This window comes from Populus euphratica, unplaced genomic scaffold (genome assembly GCF_000495115.2).
Source record: "Populus euphratica unplaced genomic scaffold, PopEup_1.0 scaffold1722.1, whole genome shotgun sequence".
In the NCBI taxonomy this organism is placed as follows: Eukaryota; Viridiplantae; Streptophyta; class Magnoliopsida; order Malpighiales; family Salicaceae; genus Populus; species Populus euphratica.
The window spans coordinates 20,830-39,065 of NW_011501557.1; the positions used below are offsets into that span (position 1 = coordinate 20,830).

General features: G+C 33.0%; 1 protein-coding gene across 4 annotated transcripts; it reads right to left on the reverse strand.

Annotated features, from left to right (window-relative positions):
• Positions 1 to 4,226: 4,226 nt before the first annotated feature.
• LOC105118065 (probable leucine-rich repeat receptor-like serine/threonine-protein kinase At3g14840) lies at positions 4,227 to 13,705 on the reverse strand. 4 transcript variants are annotated; one of them, XM_011015927.1, is made up of 24 exons: positions 13,549 to 13,705; positions 13,075 to 13,234; positions 12,302 to 12,373; positions 12,137 to 12,205; positions 11,990 to 12,061; positions 11,816 to 11,887; positions 11,663 to 11,734; positions 11,468 to 11,539; positions 11,315 to 11,386; positions 11,157 to 11,228; positions 10,812 to 10,883; positions 9,483 to 9,554; positions 9,011 to 9,076; positions 8,309 to 8,365; positions 8,162 to 8,197; positions 7,986 to 8,020; positions 7,062 to 7,438; positions 6,789 to 6,984; positions 6,551 to 6,691; positions 6,097 to 6,215; positions 5,777 to 5,987; positions 5,405 to 5,645; positions 4,774 to 4,924; positions 4,227 to 4,687 (listed from the first exon to the last, which is right to left on the reverse strand). In XM_011015927.1, the coding sequence occupies exons 1-24, from the start codon at positions 13,670 to 13,672 to the stop codon at positions 4,310 to 4,312; spliced, it is 3,009 nt and encodes a 1,002-aa protein (XP_011014229.1). In that variant the 5' UTR covers positions 13,673 to 13,705; the 3' UTR covers positions 4,227 to 4,309. The 4 variants fall into 4 exon arrangements, with proteins under 4 accessions (XP_011014229.1, XP_011014227.1, XP_011014228.1 ...); XM_011015925.1 differs by having other exon boundaries at positions 6,097 to 6,221; XM_011015926.1 differs by having other exon boundaries at positions 6,545 to 6,691.
• Between the last annotated feature and the right edge of the window lie 4,531 nt (positions 13,706 to 18,236).

Genomic DNA, 18,236 nt, shown 5'->3' on the forward strand with positions numbered 1-18,236 from the left:
CTCTAGCATCAATGAATATTTTCGCAAAAAATAAATTTGAAGAAGAAATTTTCTTGTTTATCATTTATTATTATTTATCCTTTTTAGATGTAAATAATTAAAAAAATGCAAGATAAATTTGTATTTAACAATAATAGGCCACAGATTGAGCACATAACTTAAAAAATACAAAATACAAAGAAGAAAAAAATAAATCAAAGTGTGAGGGGCCCACAAATAATTCAACAAAGATCCCCAAATATTTTTAGAATTTTATGATATCGAAAAAGGGCTTGTTTGGCCAAATATCAAACTAAAATAAGCATAAAAATTATAGTTAAGGCATAAGGGTATGTTTTGCCAAACATACCCTTAATAAACATAATTTGAGCCAACTGGGCTTAAAGCCCAAATCCAGCCCACTCTCGTTTTTTTTTTCATCTTTTTTTTAGGGCATTTGGTCTAGCCTAACCAACATGGACTAGGCTAGACCCAAGCGGTCTGGCCCAATTATTGGCTCAAGCCAATAACTAGGCCAAACAACAGGCACGTGTGAACTGGTTCACACGTGCTCCTGCATAGTGCGAAGGTAATTAATTTACCTTGGCACTATTTTAAACAAATTTACAGAGCTTGAGGAAGAGAGCTTACCTAGGTGAAGATAGCGATGGGGAAGCAAACGGGGTGATGATTTTAGCACCAGCAAAAGAACGACCTTCTCCTCCCTTTTATTTTCAAACCACTCTCCTTTGTTTTCTTGTTCTTATTTTTTTTTTACCTATTCTCCTTGAATCCAGAGTCAAAGACAAAGCTGGGTTTTGCTTTCTATATTTTATGCCTTCCACTCTTTTGCCCTGTTCGTCCTCCCCTGGTTGTGTGAATTCTCTTGGCCTTTATAGGCATTCTTCTTGCTCCTTATCTTCCCCTGATAAGGATGAAGTTTAAGGAGTTTGTGTTTTGAATGAATGGGGATGCCAATAGTCCTGCCATAGATGGGTTGTTAGTGATGGTTTCCTTGACGTTGTTGGCATGTCGTGGGGGTGAAGGACACGAAAATTGACCGAGAAGTTGGTGATGGAAGTCATGGGCACTTCAATGTGCTAGGTGGCTTGATCATCAACGTTTATTCATCACAAGTAGCTTCCTCTGTTTTCAGAGGAAAAAGACAAAGCATAAGAGGGACAAAACAACGCTGGATTTGTTGGTGGCCTGTTTCTCCAATTCGATTCCTAAAGTTTTGAATTTTTGCATTCAAGCCCCTAATCTTTTAAATTTCAAGATTTACCCTTAAAATTAAATTAAAAATAAATGGGTTAAAATTGGGTTACAACAACTTAAATGAAAAGAAGACAAATCAACAGTAGTAGTAGCAGTAGTGGGAACTCACACTTTTAACTCATCCAAAATGTATAATCCATTCTCCCTACGGCCTGTCCCAATCACCTTTTGAGATTGCAGATCTTGTACACAACAAAAAGAAAAGGAAAAAATGATTATATAATCACCAGAATCATATAATTAACCAACAGAAGTAAGATTCAATTTGAAATTCAAAATAAGATAAATATTAGGAAGAGACAAGTGAGGTGTGACAATAGAACCAACACCTACTAAAGACATGGGAGTGCTATCAGCAGTCATAACATGAATGGAGGGTGAAAGGGAAACAGAGGTAAAAGATGAAGAGTCTAGAGACATATGATGTGAAACACCAGAATCCAAAACCCATTCAGAATGTAACATACCTGAGGAACTATAAGGCAACTAACTTATGGAAGAAGAAGTTGACATTGCTTGTGGCTGCAAGGAGAGAAACTTCTGAAAGTGCTCAACTAAAGTACGATGATCAATAATAGAGCTTGAGGAAGCTACTGATATGGTATTATGGTGTGGTGGTTTATAACCCTAAGGTGGTTTATGAGCATTAGATTATGACTGATTGTTAGGTTTCCAAGCTTGATTTTGTTGTCTCAACTTAAGACATTAAGTCTTCCAATTACCTTTCTGCTTACAGAAATTGCACTCGTCGAAGCCAACCCTTGTATAAGGTTTATGGTGGTGATTGGAGAACTATTTAGAGGGTACTACTAGTGCAAAAGGATTGAAAGCAGAAATAATACCCTTTTCAGAATACGACTGAAGACGCATTTCTTCAGCCAATAACTCACTAATAACTAAGTCAACAGAAGAAAGTGGAAAGCGATGCAATAGTGAACCTTTAAGTCCTTCGAAATTACTGCGAAGTGTTGTTAAATATTGTATCAATCATTGCTACTCTCTACTTTTAATATAAGCACCATGTGCATTTAGTTCTGTCGATTCTGTGAAAGGCAATTGATCCCAAAGATCTGTCATGGAATAATGTAACTCCTGAATACTCATATTCTTTTGATGAAGAGCTCGTTTGTCATTCTATAACTGATAATGCATTACAAAATTTGATTGCGTGAATAACCTTTGTAGATAATCCCAAACCTCTTTTGTTATCTCATACTTCGCTAACTGCGTACTTATGGAATGCTCAATAGAATTGTTGATCCAAGTAATGATTTTTGCATTGTTTGCTTCCCATGCATCTATCAAAGCAACATCCCCTTCCTTAGTATTTTTGGGCACTATATAGGTTCCACTAACATATCCCCACATCTTTTTACCCTTAAAAAAATTTCTCATTACATAGCTCCAATACGAATAGTTCTTCTCATCCAACCTTACACTCACAGGCCGAAGCGAATCATCTTTTTCAGTAACCATAATCAACAATCACAGAGAACCAGAATGCAAAAGCAACGGAAAAAAAAATACCAAATTGCAAAAACTGAATAGAGATTGTAGAAACTAAACAAATATCTTCTTAAAGTTATATGATTACTCCAAAACACAAAATAAATTTGCAGAAATTGAACGCAGATACCAAATTGCAGAAACTAAAGGGAAGACGAAATACCAAAATAATTACAAAAACTAAACGCAAATATCAAATTGCAGAAGCTGAAGGAAAGATGAAATACAAAATTTTGCAGAAGTGGAAGACAAAATATCACTTCAAATTTTCTTTTACAGAAGTTGGATCCGTAAAAGTTATATTTGAGATTAAGCCTCGTTCTATAAAACCAGCTCTAATATCATATTAAAATAATTAAGACCAAACACAAAAATAAGGCTAAAATTCTCAATATTTTGTTTATTATGAGTGCTTAGGGTTAACTTAAATACAAAAAAAATTATATATAAGTTAAACTGAAAATATTTTTCTACCCTTAATAAATAAGACTAAAAAAAATTATTTAACAGAAACTACCACATCTTTGGATTTTGAAAGATTCGTATCTGTTGATTTGTAAAGCTCAAGGTTACTTGTCTTGATCAAAATTTGTTTTTCTTACAAAGAGGATTCTTCGTTTACTTCAGAGAATGCAGAAACTAATTGCTGGAGCAACTTTTGGGTTTCCAAAGGCAGAACCTTTAATTTGTTTATTTCAAGTTGGGAGATTTTATCTTCATCTGAAACCATTTGAGCCCATGATCTGGACTTTTGTTTCTACTCTTTTAGAATGTAAAGGCATGATGCCTTTTCCTTTGTCTTTGTCTTCCTATTTAGATGGCATTGGGTCGTCTTCCCTGCAACAAATTCTCTTCTAAGGCATTCTAGCGGGGAATTTGAATTTTCTTTGATACATTCAATATCAGAATCTTTGTAAAGGCTTGCAAGTATGGCTGAGATTAAGGTAGAAGTATAAAATATAATTAAGACTTTCAAGAAATCTTTGTAATTGTTAAGGCTTGCTATGAAGGATTTGATATGGGGACTTATCACCAAATTGGATTGACTTCCTATGTGAAAAATTGTTAAGGAATCCAACTCCTGTTTAACTTAGCTTTTTAGTAATGGGTTTTTTATTATAATTATTATTCATTTTATAAAAAAAAATAACATAATATATATCATTCTTCCTAACTTTAGTTATGAAATTTTAGAAATAATATTTTAATATAATATGAATATTTATAATTGTAACTTCTTTATAATTTTATTTATAAAGTATTTATGTTTTAAAAATTTTATATTTACTCTAGTTTCATTAATCAAACTTAAATAATTATTATTATAAATAAAAATATATATTTTTACATAAATAAAGTCAATATTACATATAATCACTTCATTAACTACAAGATATATATACTAGCAATAATAAGTATTGATTAATGAGTAACTAACTATTCATACCAGGAAACATTAACTATAAAAAGTACTTTGGTGACTTTTTAGTTTTAATCTGTTTCTTATTCATGATTTTTCATGATAAAAAATTTGTGGTTCGTGGCATCAGCTTTTACTAATTGGATAAAGATCCCGGGCTGATGAAGAGGAAGAAGCAGTCCATGGTCCCTCCGATGACTTCACGAGGGACTGAGTTTCAGTTAAACTTCCATTGACAGAAGGTTGAGCAAACTTATTATGTAAGGACGTATAAAACCCTGATGGATCACCCAATGTGCTTGGAACCATGACTAGTTCCTCGACATCAGTTTTTCCTTCAAGCATGCTCACTACCGTAGACATTGTAGGTCTAAGTGCTGGAGACTGATTTGTGCATAGCAGGGCTACATTGATCATTCTAACCACTTCTTTCTTGTTGAATTCAGACCCCAATCTTGGATCAACCATCTCCATTATGTCCCCATTTTTTTGTAAATATAGAACCTGAAATAACAAAAAAAAAATAGATATATACCTGACCAAGAGTAAACATGAACAGACAATTAAGAGACTAAATGGGCATAACTTACCCTATCTAGAAGGCATACAAAATTTTCATCCCTCCTAAATTTGACGTTGTTCATCCCAGAAACAATTTCCAATGCTACAACACCAAAGCTGTATACATCTGCCTTGTAAGTTAAGTAACCATATAATGCATATTCCGGTGCCATGTATCCCCTGCACAGAAGAATAACTCAGGGACATTTTTCTAGTTTGCTTCTCTAAAACATGTAAAAAATGCTAAATGTCTATTGTTTGTTTTTGTTTTTGATAGGATTTCGAACCCTGGATGATAATATGAATAGTATATTCATTTAGCATTATATGGTTACTAGATAGGGCATAACTTACCCTATCTAGTAACCATATAATGCATATTCACTAGAACCTCTCCAAGGGTTAGTCTTAGAGGAACACAACCATAGATGGGAAACCCTGATCCATGAGAACCCTGCGGTGTGTGATTTGAACCCTAGATGCCTGCCTACCACATATTTTGAAGCTAACCCCTTCCATCGGCACTTGAGCCCAGTTACAGCATCATACTGTTTAAGACTTAAAGCTATCTTAGATAAATGACAATACTTGTGTGTTTTCCTTACAGTTTGTTAATGTCATCGTTTCAGGATTTTTCATGTGTTAATATCAGAAACTCACATTGTTCCAGCAACTCTGGTGTCAATGTGGGTGTTGTCCTCGTCATCAAGCTTGGCCATTCCAAAATCAGATATCTTGGCGTTCATGTCCTTGTCAAGAAGGATATTGGTACCTTTTATGTCTCTATGAACAATTTTGAGTGTCGACTCCTCATGCAGGAAAACCAGACCTTTCGCTATACTTACACATATCCTCTGCCTTGTACGCCAGTCTAGCTTCGTTGCCTTTATTTCCTTTGTCCCTGTAATCATCATGCATTACCCAACCCATCAATTTCTTCTTCACTAATTCTATTTATATGCCATTAAAAGAACTTGTTTTCTTTCCCATTACTTTATATAAGATACTATGGGGAAGTGATCAGAGGCCTACCGAACAAAACATGCGCAAGGCTATTGTTTTCCATGTATTCATATACCAGCAACAATTGCTTCCCCTCAATGCAACATCCATACAATCTAACAAGATTTGGGTGTTGCAAAGCAGAAATCATGCCTATTTCGTTCACAAACTCCCGATTGCCCTGTTTTGATTTCGCTGAAAGCTGCTTAACCGCAATCTGAGTGCCATCTGATAGTACTCCCTGCAACGAGAATAATTTTAGACAGAGAAAATAAGTTGCTGATTTGATAAGAGAAAAGAAATAATATAGTGAATAAATAGCTAGACGAAAACAAAAATCTGTACTATACTTTGTAGACGCAGCCAAAACCACCTTCTCCAAGTTTGTTTGCTGGATCAAAGTCATTCGTTGCAGCTTTGATTTGTCTGAAGGTGAAGATACCAGTTAGCAGATCTAACCCAACAAGGTCTGCCCAAGGAACAAAGAGATATGTATAAATTAGACGTTCTTCATGAATGATTCATCAAAGGAAGAACACAGATGGTTTTAGCAGTCCTCCAAGTAAACAGCATTGAGATTGATAATTCCCATTGAAAAAACATTGTTAGAGAGTAATATAAAACGATTCCTTTAGCTTCGCCAAGCAGTTTAATCTTTGGATTGAGATTATTCTTTGACAAATGTATGCATTCATGGATAGACATACAGCAAATAAGATGCAGAAAATTGCTTATTGCCGTGTTATTTTAGTGACTGGATTCCTGACTAGAATTCGCAAAATCAAACAAATGTACCAACTGTACCTCGATCCCTCGATTTCCTTCCACCCAAATAACCTTTCCACCAAAGAGTGGAAAGAAGTATGAGAATGAGGAATGATGACAAAACCACAGCTCCAGCGACAATGAATCTCTTCCTCCTGCCTTTATCAGGTGGCTTGAAGTCTAGGCAGAAATAGAATTGCAGCAAGAGCAAGTATTGTCAGATCACAGTACTAATTATTCCTTCATTACTATGTCATTCCATTATATGTCAACCTACCAGATTCCACATCAATGGCTGATATTAGAGGACCATATATTCCTTTTTTGGGAGACATTGTTGTTCCTTTCCCAGCCCAATGAAGGCGGATCTCTAAAGCTCCATTGGTTACAGGTGCTGTATAATTATGAATGTATACCTTATCCACCCCTCCCGCTGCCTTCACTATATCAAAATTCTTCAGCACAACAATGTCCTGCGAGAATAATTCTTCAATTAAGCTGTCACCTATTGCATAAGGAATGAATCTATGATCTTTTAATTAATGGATACCTGAATATAAACATCAAATATCCGTCTTCCTAGACTGTAGTAGGATCTGTTATCCCTCATTACTATCTCTGCAAAGTGCAGCTTGATTTTGTAATTCCCATTTACCAGACAGGGAACGTGGTATGTGAGAGACAAAGGAGTGAGGCGCGCATTTGTGTACAATACAGAGTTGTCCATTCTGAGCATGGACTTGTTTTGTGCTATGTAGTTATCCAATGAAGCAGGAACATCCCAGATATGTCCTGTGTTACTTGTTTGCCAGTCCTCTCTTTTGGACGCATATTTTGCTGCACCTCCTGGCTCATTATCTGCTTCGTAGATGGTGTTTCCAATGGTGGCTTCTGGTCCCCCACAATTTATGTGCACTGAATATCGCTCTATTCATAGAAATAAAAATGGTCATGGTCACTGATATGATTAAACAAATTATAACACAAGAAATGTTAGGATCAGACCGTATTCTAAATTGGAGCAAACAGAACAGAAACAATTAAGATTTTGTGATGCAGGAGCATCCTTTTCATCCTAGAGTGGAAATCATGGTGGGACCCACGATGTAAATGCCCACATAATAGGACCTTTATATTTATTATCTAGTGAATATAGGAACAAGTTTGTCCGTCAACATTTGTCTAAGCTTTTGGGATCAACTGGTTGTTTATTCCTACACCAGTTGAATTCGATTTCTTTCCAGAGGAGGTTGATGCAGAGCATCATCTTCCTCTTGGGATGGAAATCCTAGTGGTCGGATGCATGATGGGGTAGCCACACGCAAAAGGACCATTGAGTTTATGACTGAGATGCTATGATCCAACGAATATAGAAATAAATATATAGCCTGGGCTGACAGGTTGTTCCTGCATCATTTTCTGTCTACTTCCAGGTGAAATGTAAAAGCGGATAGCTTTACAAATTTAAGAGTACCTTCAGAACAAGCACTCAGGCACTCAACAGGTTTCCTGGAAATATTGGCCAGATAGAATCATCAGTTTATTTAAAAGAAATGACAGAGAAGAAGAAAATAAAATGTAAAAGAAATGACAGAGAAGAAGAAAATAAAATGATCTATGTTTTAGATATTTATCAAAGTAGAAGCTTACGAATAGTTCCCTCCCCAAGTACTTTTGAACAGATTTCTGGCAAGACAAGAAGAGTTAAGTTTTGTAGGTTATGAAGTGAAGGGTGATGTAAAAAGAAGCAGACTTTCAAAATCAAAGGCAAGGCAAGGAAAATGAAATCAATCTTACAGTGTTTCTCTACATTTTGCTTCCGAAGTAAAATTGTTGTAAGAAAGATCGATTTCGCTGCACACAAAGATAGCTTCCTTAGACATTCAGCCAGTATTTCTGAATTTTTTAGAAAATTGCATGCACATGTTACCTTTGGGTTGCTATCTCAATGCAGAAGAGATGAAGACAGTTGGGATAGAAAGGACATGTCCTCACCTCACGTCTTTTCTGATTTTAACAGATAAAAATTCAATCCAAAACTATACAAATTTATTTTTATATCTTCATCTTCGTCACTGTAACCAAACACATTTTTGTCCCTACTGTATTTGTCCATTCTATTCAAGGACAATAACTAAATGAAACCTTGGAGATAGTTTGATCATTCATGCACAGCTGTACTGAAAACTATCTGGAAACTGGGAAGGATAATCTGATTTCCAGCTTCTCATCAGTATAGCTCTTCAAAGACTAGGACATATTATTAAACCTACAGACACGCATCTGTTATAGGATCAGGGAAACCTGAAGTTCATGATTAAGCTTTTGGGTTGACAATGTTCAGATAAAGGCAAACTGAAGTTGATCATTTCTGTCTTTCAGGGGAGTTAATGAATAAATTATCAAATAATTCTAATTGAGTAAAAAGAAAATATATTACAAACAAAACTCTCAAAAATCATAATTTATATACAGAAATTAAGAAAAAAACTAACATACTAGCGAGTATCTCTTTTGTCGATCCAATCTGGGATGGGCCCTGTAAGCATGTTCCTTGTAAGATACCTATGCAGAAAGTAAAAATTGTCATTCGGTTGAACATTTGTCTAAGGCTATCATTGTAAAAGACTGTCTAGAGGACAAGTTTATCATCATAATGGCTGTACTCTACCATGAGAATAACTTGAAAAAAGGATTGAGCTATCGGATCAGCTCTGGTCAACATTTTTATTTTAAAAAATTAATTTTGTTCCATTCTTTTCACAAGATATTGACCCGATCAGGCTTGGACAGGGTTTGGCCAGGTTGAATAGGTTTGACAGTCTTGTATGGTTCAACTAGAATCTTGGCCCTGTCATGCTCCGAGTCCTGGATTTTCTTGGACTAGTTGTCTGACTGGTTTAGGTTTAATAATTATGCTTTCATATGGCAAACATTAATTTCAGAAGGTAATATAATATAGTACACTTACATTTTCTCCAAGCTTTTTAGGCCATCATAATTTGTTGGAAGAGAACCATTTAATCTGTTGAAACTGAGATCCCTGTTTTCGAAAAGAAGGTAAGAAAAATAAATTAAAGACCAAAACTGAGATCCCTGGTTCATAATGCATTTTGAAAGTTATTTATAAATAATAATCCCTGGTTCATCTAAGTATAAAAAAATCTTAGATGCACATTAAAAATTTAATTACAACATCACTAATATTATCGATTTCATTAAAAGATACCAACGATAACCCTTATGTGTCACACTTGCTGTCAAAAACAAGTGAATCACCCACCACTTTTGAGTGATAAGTGTGGCACATTTGAGTTATTGTTGATAACCTATATTAGTATTATTGAATTTGTCTTGTTGAGATAATAGTATATATAATATTAATTGAAGATTCAATATGTCTCATAAGCCTTTTTATTTTTTTTCTCTCTCCTCACATGCAGCTTATTTGATATATTTTTTATATATGTCTCGTTTCTAATAATAATAAGTTAGAAAATATGTTATTTCATCAAATGTTTTTAAAATTATGTAATTTTTCCAATATATTTTAAAAATACATGCTAATAAAAAAAATAGCCCATATAAACATTGTACATAAATCAACTGCAAAATCATGTAATTGAATTCCAGGAAAACAAGGAAAACATTTAGTTAAATGTTGCCATGTTGTTCATAAATAAACAAATAAATTTTCAACCTGATCATCTCAGCTATTATTGTATTGTCATATAAGTAATATCAAATCTTGATCTCTTTGAGACATAAAACCTGTAAAAAAAACTATTCCTAATTTTATTTTTTTTATAAAAATAAATTTTATTTTATATTGTATCTATCTAAATCAAACATACTAGAATTAAAAAAATTTAGTGTTTCTTAGTAAATTTGTTAAAAAAAAAATCTTATTGTTTAAAAATAAAGGAACAAATAATCTACTAACTCATATACATGTAATAAATTTTATATTTTTAATACATATTTAACTGTTCTTAAATTTTAAAATATTTTTTATAAATTATACAACGTGTCTTCATAATGCAACCTTTCTTTTTCGTTTACGAACCCATATGACAATGATTTTCATTCCTTGATCTTTCATGTAGGATGGCTAACTTCCATTGTTTATAACATGCACTTGCAAGATGAAATATCAACAATATATAAGCATATAAATATGAAAGTAACTTGCACTCCTCAATCTAAAATCAGCAGCTCTAAGTTTCCATGAGATTCACGCTTCAATCTTCATGTAGATGAATGACAGAATGGATGATATACAAGGGATAGAGTAAATTACAAAATTTTCAGCTTTGCCATTCTGGTCAAATATATGGGAAAATGTCCTGACAAGTTGCAGTTGCTCAACATCCTGCAATATACATTAATTTCATGTAAGCTAAATATATACAGAGGAAGCATCTCAACATCCTGCAATATACATTAATTTCATGTAAGCTAAATATATACTGTTGCAGTTGCTCAACATCCTGCAATATACATTAATTTCATGTAAGCTAAATATATACAGAGGAAGCATCTCAACATCCTGCAATATACATTAATTTCATGTAAGCTAAATATATACTGTGTTGTAAATTAAATTGATCCTGGTATGAGAGTATCAGCTGCAAGAATAACTCACAGATACTTAATGCCTGCTATAGCTTCTAGGTTGGGAAACTCTGAACCATCTCCAAGTAAGTTACTTATTTTTCTGCTCAATAGTAGGCAACATAAAAATGTGAGATGTTCAGGATTAAAGTTGTAACTGAGACCATAAACTTAAAACAACTATCTTACAGATCAGTTAGATTAGTCAAGAGAGAGATGCTTGAAGGAATGGGTCCAGTGAAACCACCAGCTTGGATCTCTCTGTTAATACAAAATTAAAGGGGGATTAGGGTTCTGCTTCAGTGATGAGATTCGGAGCTTGTGGTAGAAACTAGAACATACAATGTATCAAGTTGTTTCCAGCTCTGAATAAAATCAGGTATTCTTCCAGTGAAGTTATTGCTGCTAAGCCTTCTGCATTCGCCGAACGGAAAACACAGAATCATGAAACTTGGAGACTAAAGAGATGCATCTGTAATATCAAATACTGCAACTAATGAGTATGATACACAATAACCATGTGAAATGAGAACCTACAGTTCCTTCAATCCGGTAAGATTAGTGAGAGCCTGGGGTAACTCTCCAGTGAGATTATTGGCACTGAGAGTTCTGCAATCACAAAAGCAGAAAAAAAGCATTCAATAATCAGTTAGGACTTAATTTCTAATACAAAAGCTTGAATGAACTGACAGATTCTCCAGGTTAACCAAGCCTCCAAGCTCAGGGGGAACAGTTCCAGAAAACATATTGTTCTGAACGTTCCTGCATAAATGCCAACTCTCAGGATTACTCCTGACTAAACAATTGAACAGATTTAAATATAAAATTAAAAGACAAGAAATTGACTAGTAGAAAAATGCATACAATGATCTAAGTGTGGTAATATTTCCCAGATAGCTAGGGATTTTTCCTGTCAAGTGATTCACGCCGATAGACCTGTTGTTTGTACAATCTATTAATTATGAGTAAGCAATTCCTTGGCTAGAAAACATGCATGCAGTATTTTCTTACAATGTTTCCAGCTTGGTATTAGCCCATTCAGATGGTATATTGCCACTCAGGTAGTTGGCCCAGAGATCTCTGCAGCGCAGATAGAGTTCTAATAAAATCGAATCATACGATGCAAATTCACGGTACTCAATCTGTAGAAATGTAGTAATTTGAAGCACTGCTTACAGATGTTTGAGTTGTGGTAGTTTCTCGATAGCTTTTGGGAGACTGCCATCAAGATCTTGCCTTTTGAGATATCTGCATTGCAAGAACACATGGACCCATCAATTCCTCAATACAAGGTAAGAATTCAAAACTTTCAACCATTGCAAATCAACAATCATATGTCAAGAAAATATAAGGCATAACTACAACAGCCAATGGAATAGAAAACCAAATTTTTGACTTAGTTTGAAAGATTTGTATCATTTTCTAAATACACATCTAAAGTGGACATCTTGAAATTCAAGATTTACATAACTTTATATTTAATTTTAATCAAATAGAATAAAAAAATAATAAGATTTAAACTCATCATTACTTACTTGGTTAATAAATCAGTACAACTATATTAAATAATTATTTTAACTTAAAAATTAAAACCATGAGATCTTAAAATATAATTTATATTATGTTTTATCAAACTCTTTTCTTCAGCCTAAACTTCTGACAAATGCTCAATTTTCTTTGCCGGAGATCCTTTCTTTCCTATTCACGACATTTTCAGCATGATTAAGTTTTCCTTGAGATCCTTATCATACTTGTTTTTAGATAATATTACTGCTAATGAATTTATCTGAATTACTTAATATAAAATTCAACTATCGAATTGGGGTTTCTGAAGAGACTTTATACACCATAACTATTCCTCCATTCCCTGAACTGGCCCCATCAGAATCCTTCAGACCTCAAAATAAAATTGAAAATAAAAGCATGGAGTGGTAAGTGAAGAGATATACATTGCAATAACGCGGCACACACCCCCAGGAAATGAGCAGTTGCAAACAACTTTATTGTCAGCATCTGGCTTTGGAGGTAAAATTGTATCATTGCACAGTTTCATATTGCGATTCCAGCCTTTTTTGCCCAGTTGTGTTGCTACTTCAAGTAGAGCTTCCACTGCATAAATCAAAATTAAATCTCAACTTCTAATTCTGGGATGATTAGCTGGTGGCTTCTACAATGCCTTGCCAAGAAATGTTTGCAAAAAACACAGAATTCTGTAAAAAAATCAATGCATGATGCCATTACTAACATGGTTACAGAATCCGGCAATACAATCAAATTTCATGACTGCATTATCGAAGAGTATGATGCAGTGAGGATTTTGCAGATAAAAAAACTCCTGCTAGAAGATGGCATTCATGTGTATGTCTTCCTCTAAACATGAAAGAATCTGCCCATCTGAACCAAATAAAAATATGTATATGTACCTTCATCAGGAGCAAGGCTCCCAACTTGGGCCTCCAAGTTAATTGCTCCCATGCAAAACATTAGTAGCATAAGCATAAGTAAGCTAGATGTGACTCTCAAAATATCAGAGAGTGCAGTAGCCATCTTCCTTAGTCTGCAATCCACCTTAAGAGTTAGTAGGCTGCCTCGAGAGAGCTTTATGCATCATTATAGTTGACCTTTCAGTATGATGTGGGGTCATTCTTACGTTGTCCTATATATATATATATACATAAATATATATAGTTGACCTTTAAGGATGATGTGGGGTCTTTCTTAGGTTGTCTTTTATATATATATATATAATACACGCCCACACTTAAAGTATACCATCGTCTGTACGAGACCACTTGTGCCCTTCCATTTTATCTCTTAGTCAACGGGAAGATTAGTAAGTCAAAAAATAATAATAAATATCATTGGGAAATTGGAGAGGAAGTATCCGACTAAAGATTTTACGTGCTCATATTCATTTGCGTGTGAAACGGAGAAAAGGTAGGCTATACAATTCCTTGAATCCACAAAACCATCAAAGAGAGACTCATTGTATATAAAGATTTCATATTCCATGCAGCCTCCCTCGTCGTTTGTTAAAAAGATGGTATATCAACGTTTTATTAGATAATATTTAATTATTATATAATGGTAATACAAACAATAACAATAAAACTAAAAATATATTTAGTTAAAAAAAAGCCACATAAAAATAAACTTGTCTCTAATATAATTTTACAATGAATTTTTATATTTTTAAAATAGAAAATACAAAGAAAAAATAACATATTTTCAGAAACAATATTTTTTATTTTTAAAAAATAATATATTTATGAATCCAATTGCATTGAATAATTTCTCAAAATGAAATATCTTAAAGAATATCATTTCGAAGTTGGATTCCTAGTCTCTTCTGGGTGGCTCTATGAGATCCGTGTGTTTTCTTATGCTTTTAATATGCTGAGATGAAAATTTAGCGCGTTGGTTTCTAGTCCTCCACAATATTTGACCAAAATATTGAAAGACTAGGGAATTGAAACTAGCTTTTATATCAATGTAAAAAGATAAAACAAAAATTTATTTGTATTTTTTATATTGAATCTAGCTCTAATATCAATGTAAAAACTAAAATAGAAATTTGTATGTATTTTTTATACTGCGAGAGTTGTTATAATTACGCTATCTAATTTATTATAAAGAGTCTAAATGTAAAACAATAAAATCTAAAAATAATTATAGAAAAATTGCATCAAATAAAATATATTCTCTTTGAATCAACATATATTTCCTAACACATAGAGCATTCTCCATATCATTCAAGCAACAGCAAACACATCGTGAAATTGATGGAAAGACTATTAAAACCATTCAAAGGTAGCAAGGATTTTATTGAAATTGTTGAAGGACTAAATTGTGACTATTCTCATTGTTCAGGAGCAAATGTTTAGTAATAAAAATAATTGACTTAATAACCTCCGCGCAAATCCAAACTTTTTATTTTCTTTTCATACCCTACATCACGACTATAGTTGACATAACTCATGTGACCGTTGGGGATCAAAGAATTTACATGAATCTAATGCTTGACTGTTCTAGCTCTTTTCTGCGATTTTAAGAACTCCATGGACATTATAATTTACATCAAATTGTTTCAAATTTTTAACAAATAAAAAATATTTTGAAATGTAATATTTATTATTGTTACAAATACCCCCTTTTTCTTTTCTTTTAAAATGAGGAGTGAGGTTTCCAATTTTAGTTGTGAAAATAAGAGATCTATAGATCACAACATCATTTTATTATTTTATCCTCCTAGCTCTATCTTCTTCTTGGAATCGTAATTTTTGATTTGTTTTGAAAGAACAAATAAAAGTAAAAAGATGTTATTCTAAGCTCCTAAAATAATATTTAATTTAGAAGGTATTGATATTACGAGTTATTGGTCGAAGTTTGAATAATAAGTAAAGTGCTTAAAGGTTTTTTTTATTTATTTAGGATGGGGAAAGAAAACAAATAACAAAATTAAAAAATATATATTAAAAACAAACATAATTATAAGCTACTAGTATATTGACTTGTGATGCGAGTCAATAACAAATTATTTTTTAAATATAAAACAAATAGAAAAAATATAGATAATATTTTAAGTATTTTGGGTTTGGTTGTAGAGTCGAAATCGTTAACCTTGAATCTAATAATCAAATCAAACTCAAATAATATTGGGTCTAGTGAGAATGTTAGAGTTAAAAACATTGGTCTTACTGTAAAGCCGAACTTAATAGTTTTTGATATGAAATTGTGATATAAAATATTTTTAAAAAAATAATTTTTACCTAATTTTTAATTGTAATAGCTCAAAATTATAAAAACAAATTACTAAAAAAATATATTAATATAATGTTGTTTAAGTTAAATACACCTTTAAAATATAAAAACAAACAACTTTTAAAGCAAGTATAACAAAGAAAACATGATTAAGTTTAGTGTATGTGTGTGTGTATAATCTATATTAATTAAAACAAATATGTATTAAGTGAAAAAAAGCAAAAATTATAAATATAAAAATGCTATTGGTTTTGCTACCGAGGCAAATCCAATATTATTAGATCTAGTTAGGTAACTAAACTCAAGATTATTGATAGTCGAATCCAATAATATTGGGTTAACAGCTAAGTCAAACCTGGTGATGCTTTTTAACTAGAAACAAGAAATTCAGTAATATTTTTTAATTAATAAGTAAAAAACAAACAATGCCCTCCTTATGTTACAATATCATCCAGATGCAAATATTCTATATAATATGGTCTATAATATAATAATAAATCTACGTATACAGTAATTGCACTATGTTTTTCCACACATTTTATTAAAGTATAGTATAATAATAATAATAATAATAATAATAATAATATGTATTATGCGTGACAGAAAAAGCCTCTAAAATTATAAAATCAATCTATAAAAGTCCATCAAGCTTCATGAAATAGATTTCATTTGTGAGGTTTGTTTTAGATGGGGTCAAATGCAAGTCCATACTTCTATCGAGAAGCCTCTAAACTGCATATAGTCATGGGTTTATTGTAATGTCCATAATGATTAAACCTGCTTGATATGAAAATTAACATGGAAAACTTAGAATCTGACCCAGGGTTTTTTAATTAAATATATGATTAAACTAGTTTATCCTCATCAGGTTTTTAGTAATTCAATTAATCAATTTAACTAAATTTAAATTCAAGCAGAACTATATATATATTATAAAATTCAATTGATTTTATTGTGCTGCCCTGACTTTATAAAAAATCAAAACTACAACGTTTTAATAAAAATATAAAAATAACTCAGGACCTTTTCCATATCAATTCTCTTAGGCATTGGGGGTGCTGATCCTGAACTTGTTCAAGCAAAAGCAAGCAGGGCAACATCGAGTCTATAATGAGAAATTATGTAAAGATTAGATGTGTTTATCTAACCATTTTTTACATTCAAAGTTTTAATTTAATCTTAAAACTAAAATTTTGATGATGGATTATTTTAAAATGAGCCATATCTTGTGGAACTCTCCTTGTTAGCAGAAAAGATCAAGAATAAAAATCAAGATTCGTCAAGAGTATCAAACCAGAAAATGCAAGAAAAAAATTACTTCCAATCACCACATCACAGCCTTTACCCTGAAGTGTCAAGATCTACAGCTAAAATCACACTTTTGACATTACTTCCAAGACCTCAAGGAGTCTCTTCACTCCACTCTTGAGAGTAGAAAGCCAGAAAATGCAAGAAAAAAAATAAAAAATGTGCATAAAACAATCTATGTTGATATATAATCTAACAAATTAATAAATCAATCCTTCCTCTTGGAGATATAAAGATGTCAAACAAGCTGAAATGAAAAGAAAAATCGATGTGTGAGAAAACAAGAGAAACAGACTCACAAAAGCAGCAACGAAAGTACCATGGCAACCACCACATCACAGCCTTTACCCTGAAGTGTCAAGATCTATAGCTAAAATCACGCTTTTGACATTACTTCCAAATCTCATCAGTATAGCTCTTCAAAGACTAGGACATATTATTAAACCTACAGACACGCATCTGTTATAGGATCAGGGAAACCTGAAGTTCACGATTAAGCTCTTGGGTTGAGAATGTTACCATAAAGGCGAACTGAAGTTGATGATCATTTCTATCTTTCATGTTAGGTTGGTTGCCATTAACGTGCAACAACCATTTGCTATTGCACCAACCATTTGCATTCATCCAAGATGTCAAAGGTTGGCAGCCACCATTGTTGAAGAAGAGTTGGAGTTGGCAGCCACTTTTGTTGAAGAAAAGCCTCCATGAATGCCTATAAATAGAGGCATATGCAAGAGAGCAAAATGAGAAAAAAGAATTATGAAAATGTGAAGAGAGTAGAGAGTAAGAGAGAGCTGCAATGGCAGCAGCTGCAAGTGCAGCAAAGAGAGTTGAGAGTTGAGTATGAGAGGGTGTAATCCTCCTCCTCCATGTATTTGTTTTGTATTCTTTCTCTATCTCTAAATATATTGACTTCTCCCGTGGATGTAGGCGGTTTTGCCGAACCACGTTAAATATTGTGTCAGTGTGCTTGGCCCTCCTATGAGCAAGTATCAGAATATCACCGGTCGAAATTCCCAACAATTGGTATCAGAGCGTTCGG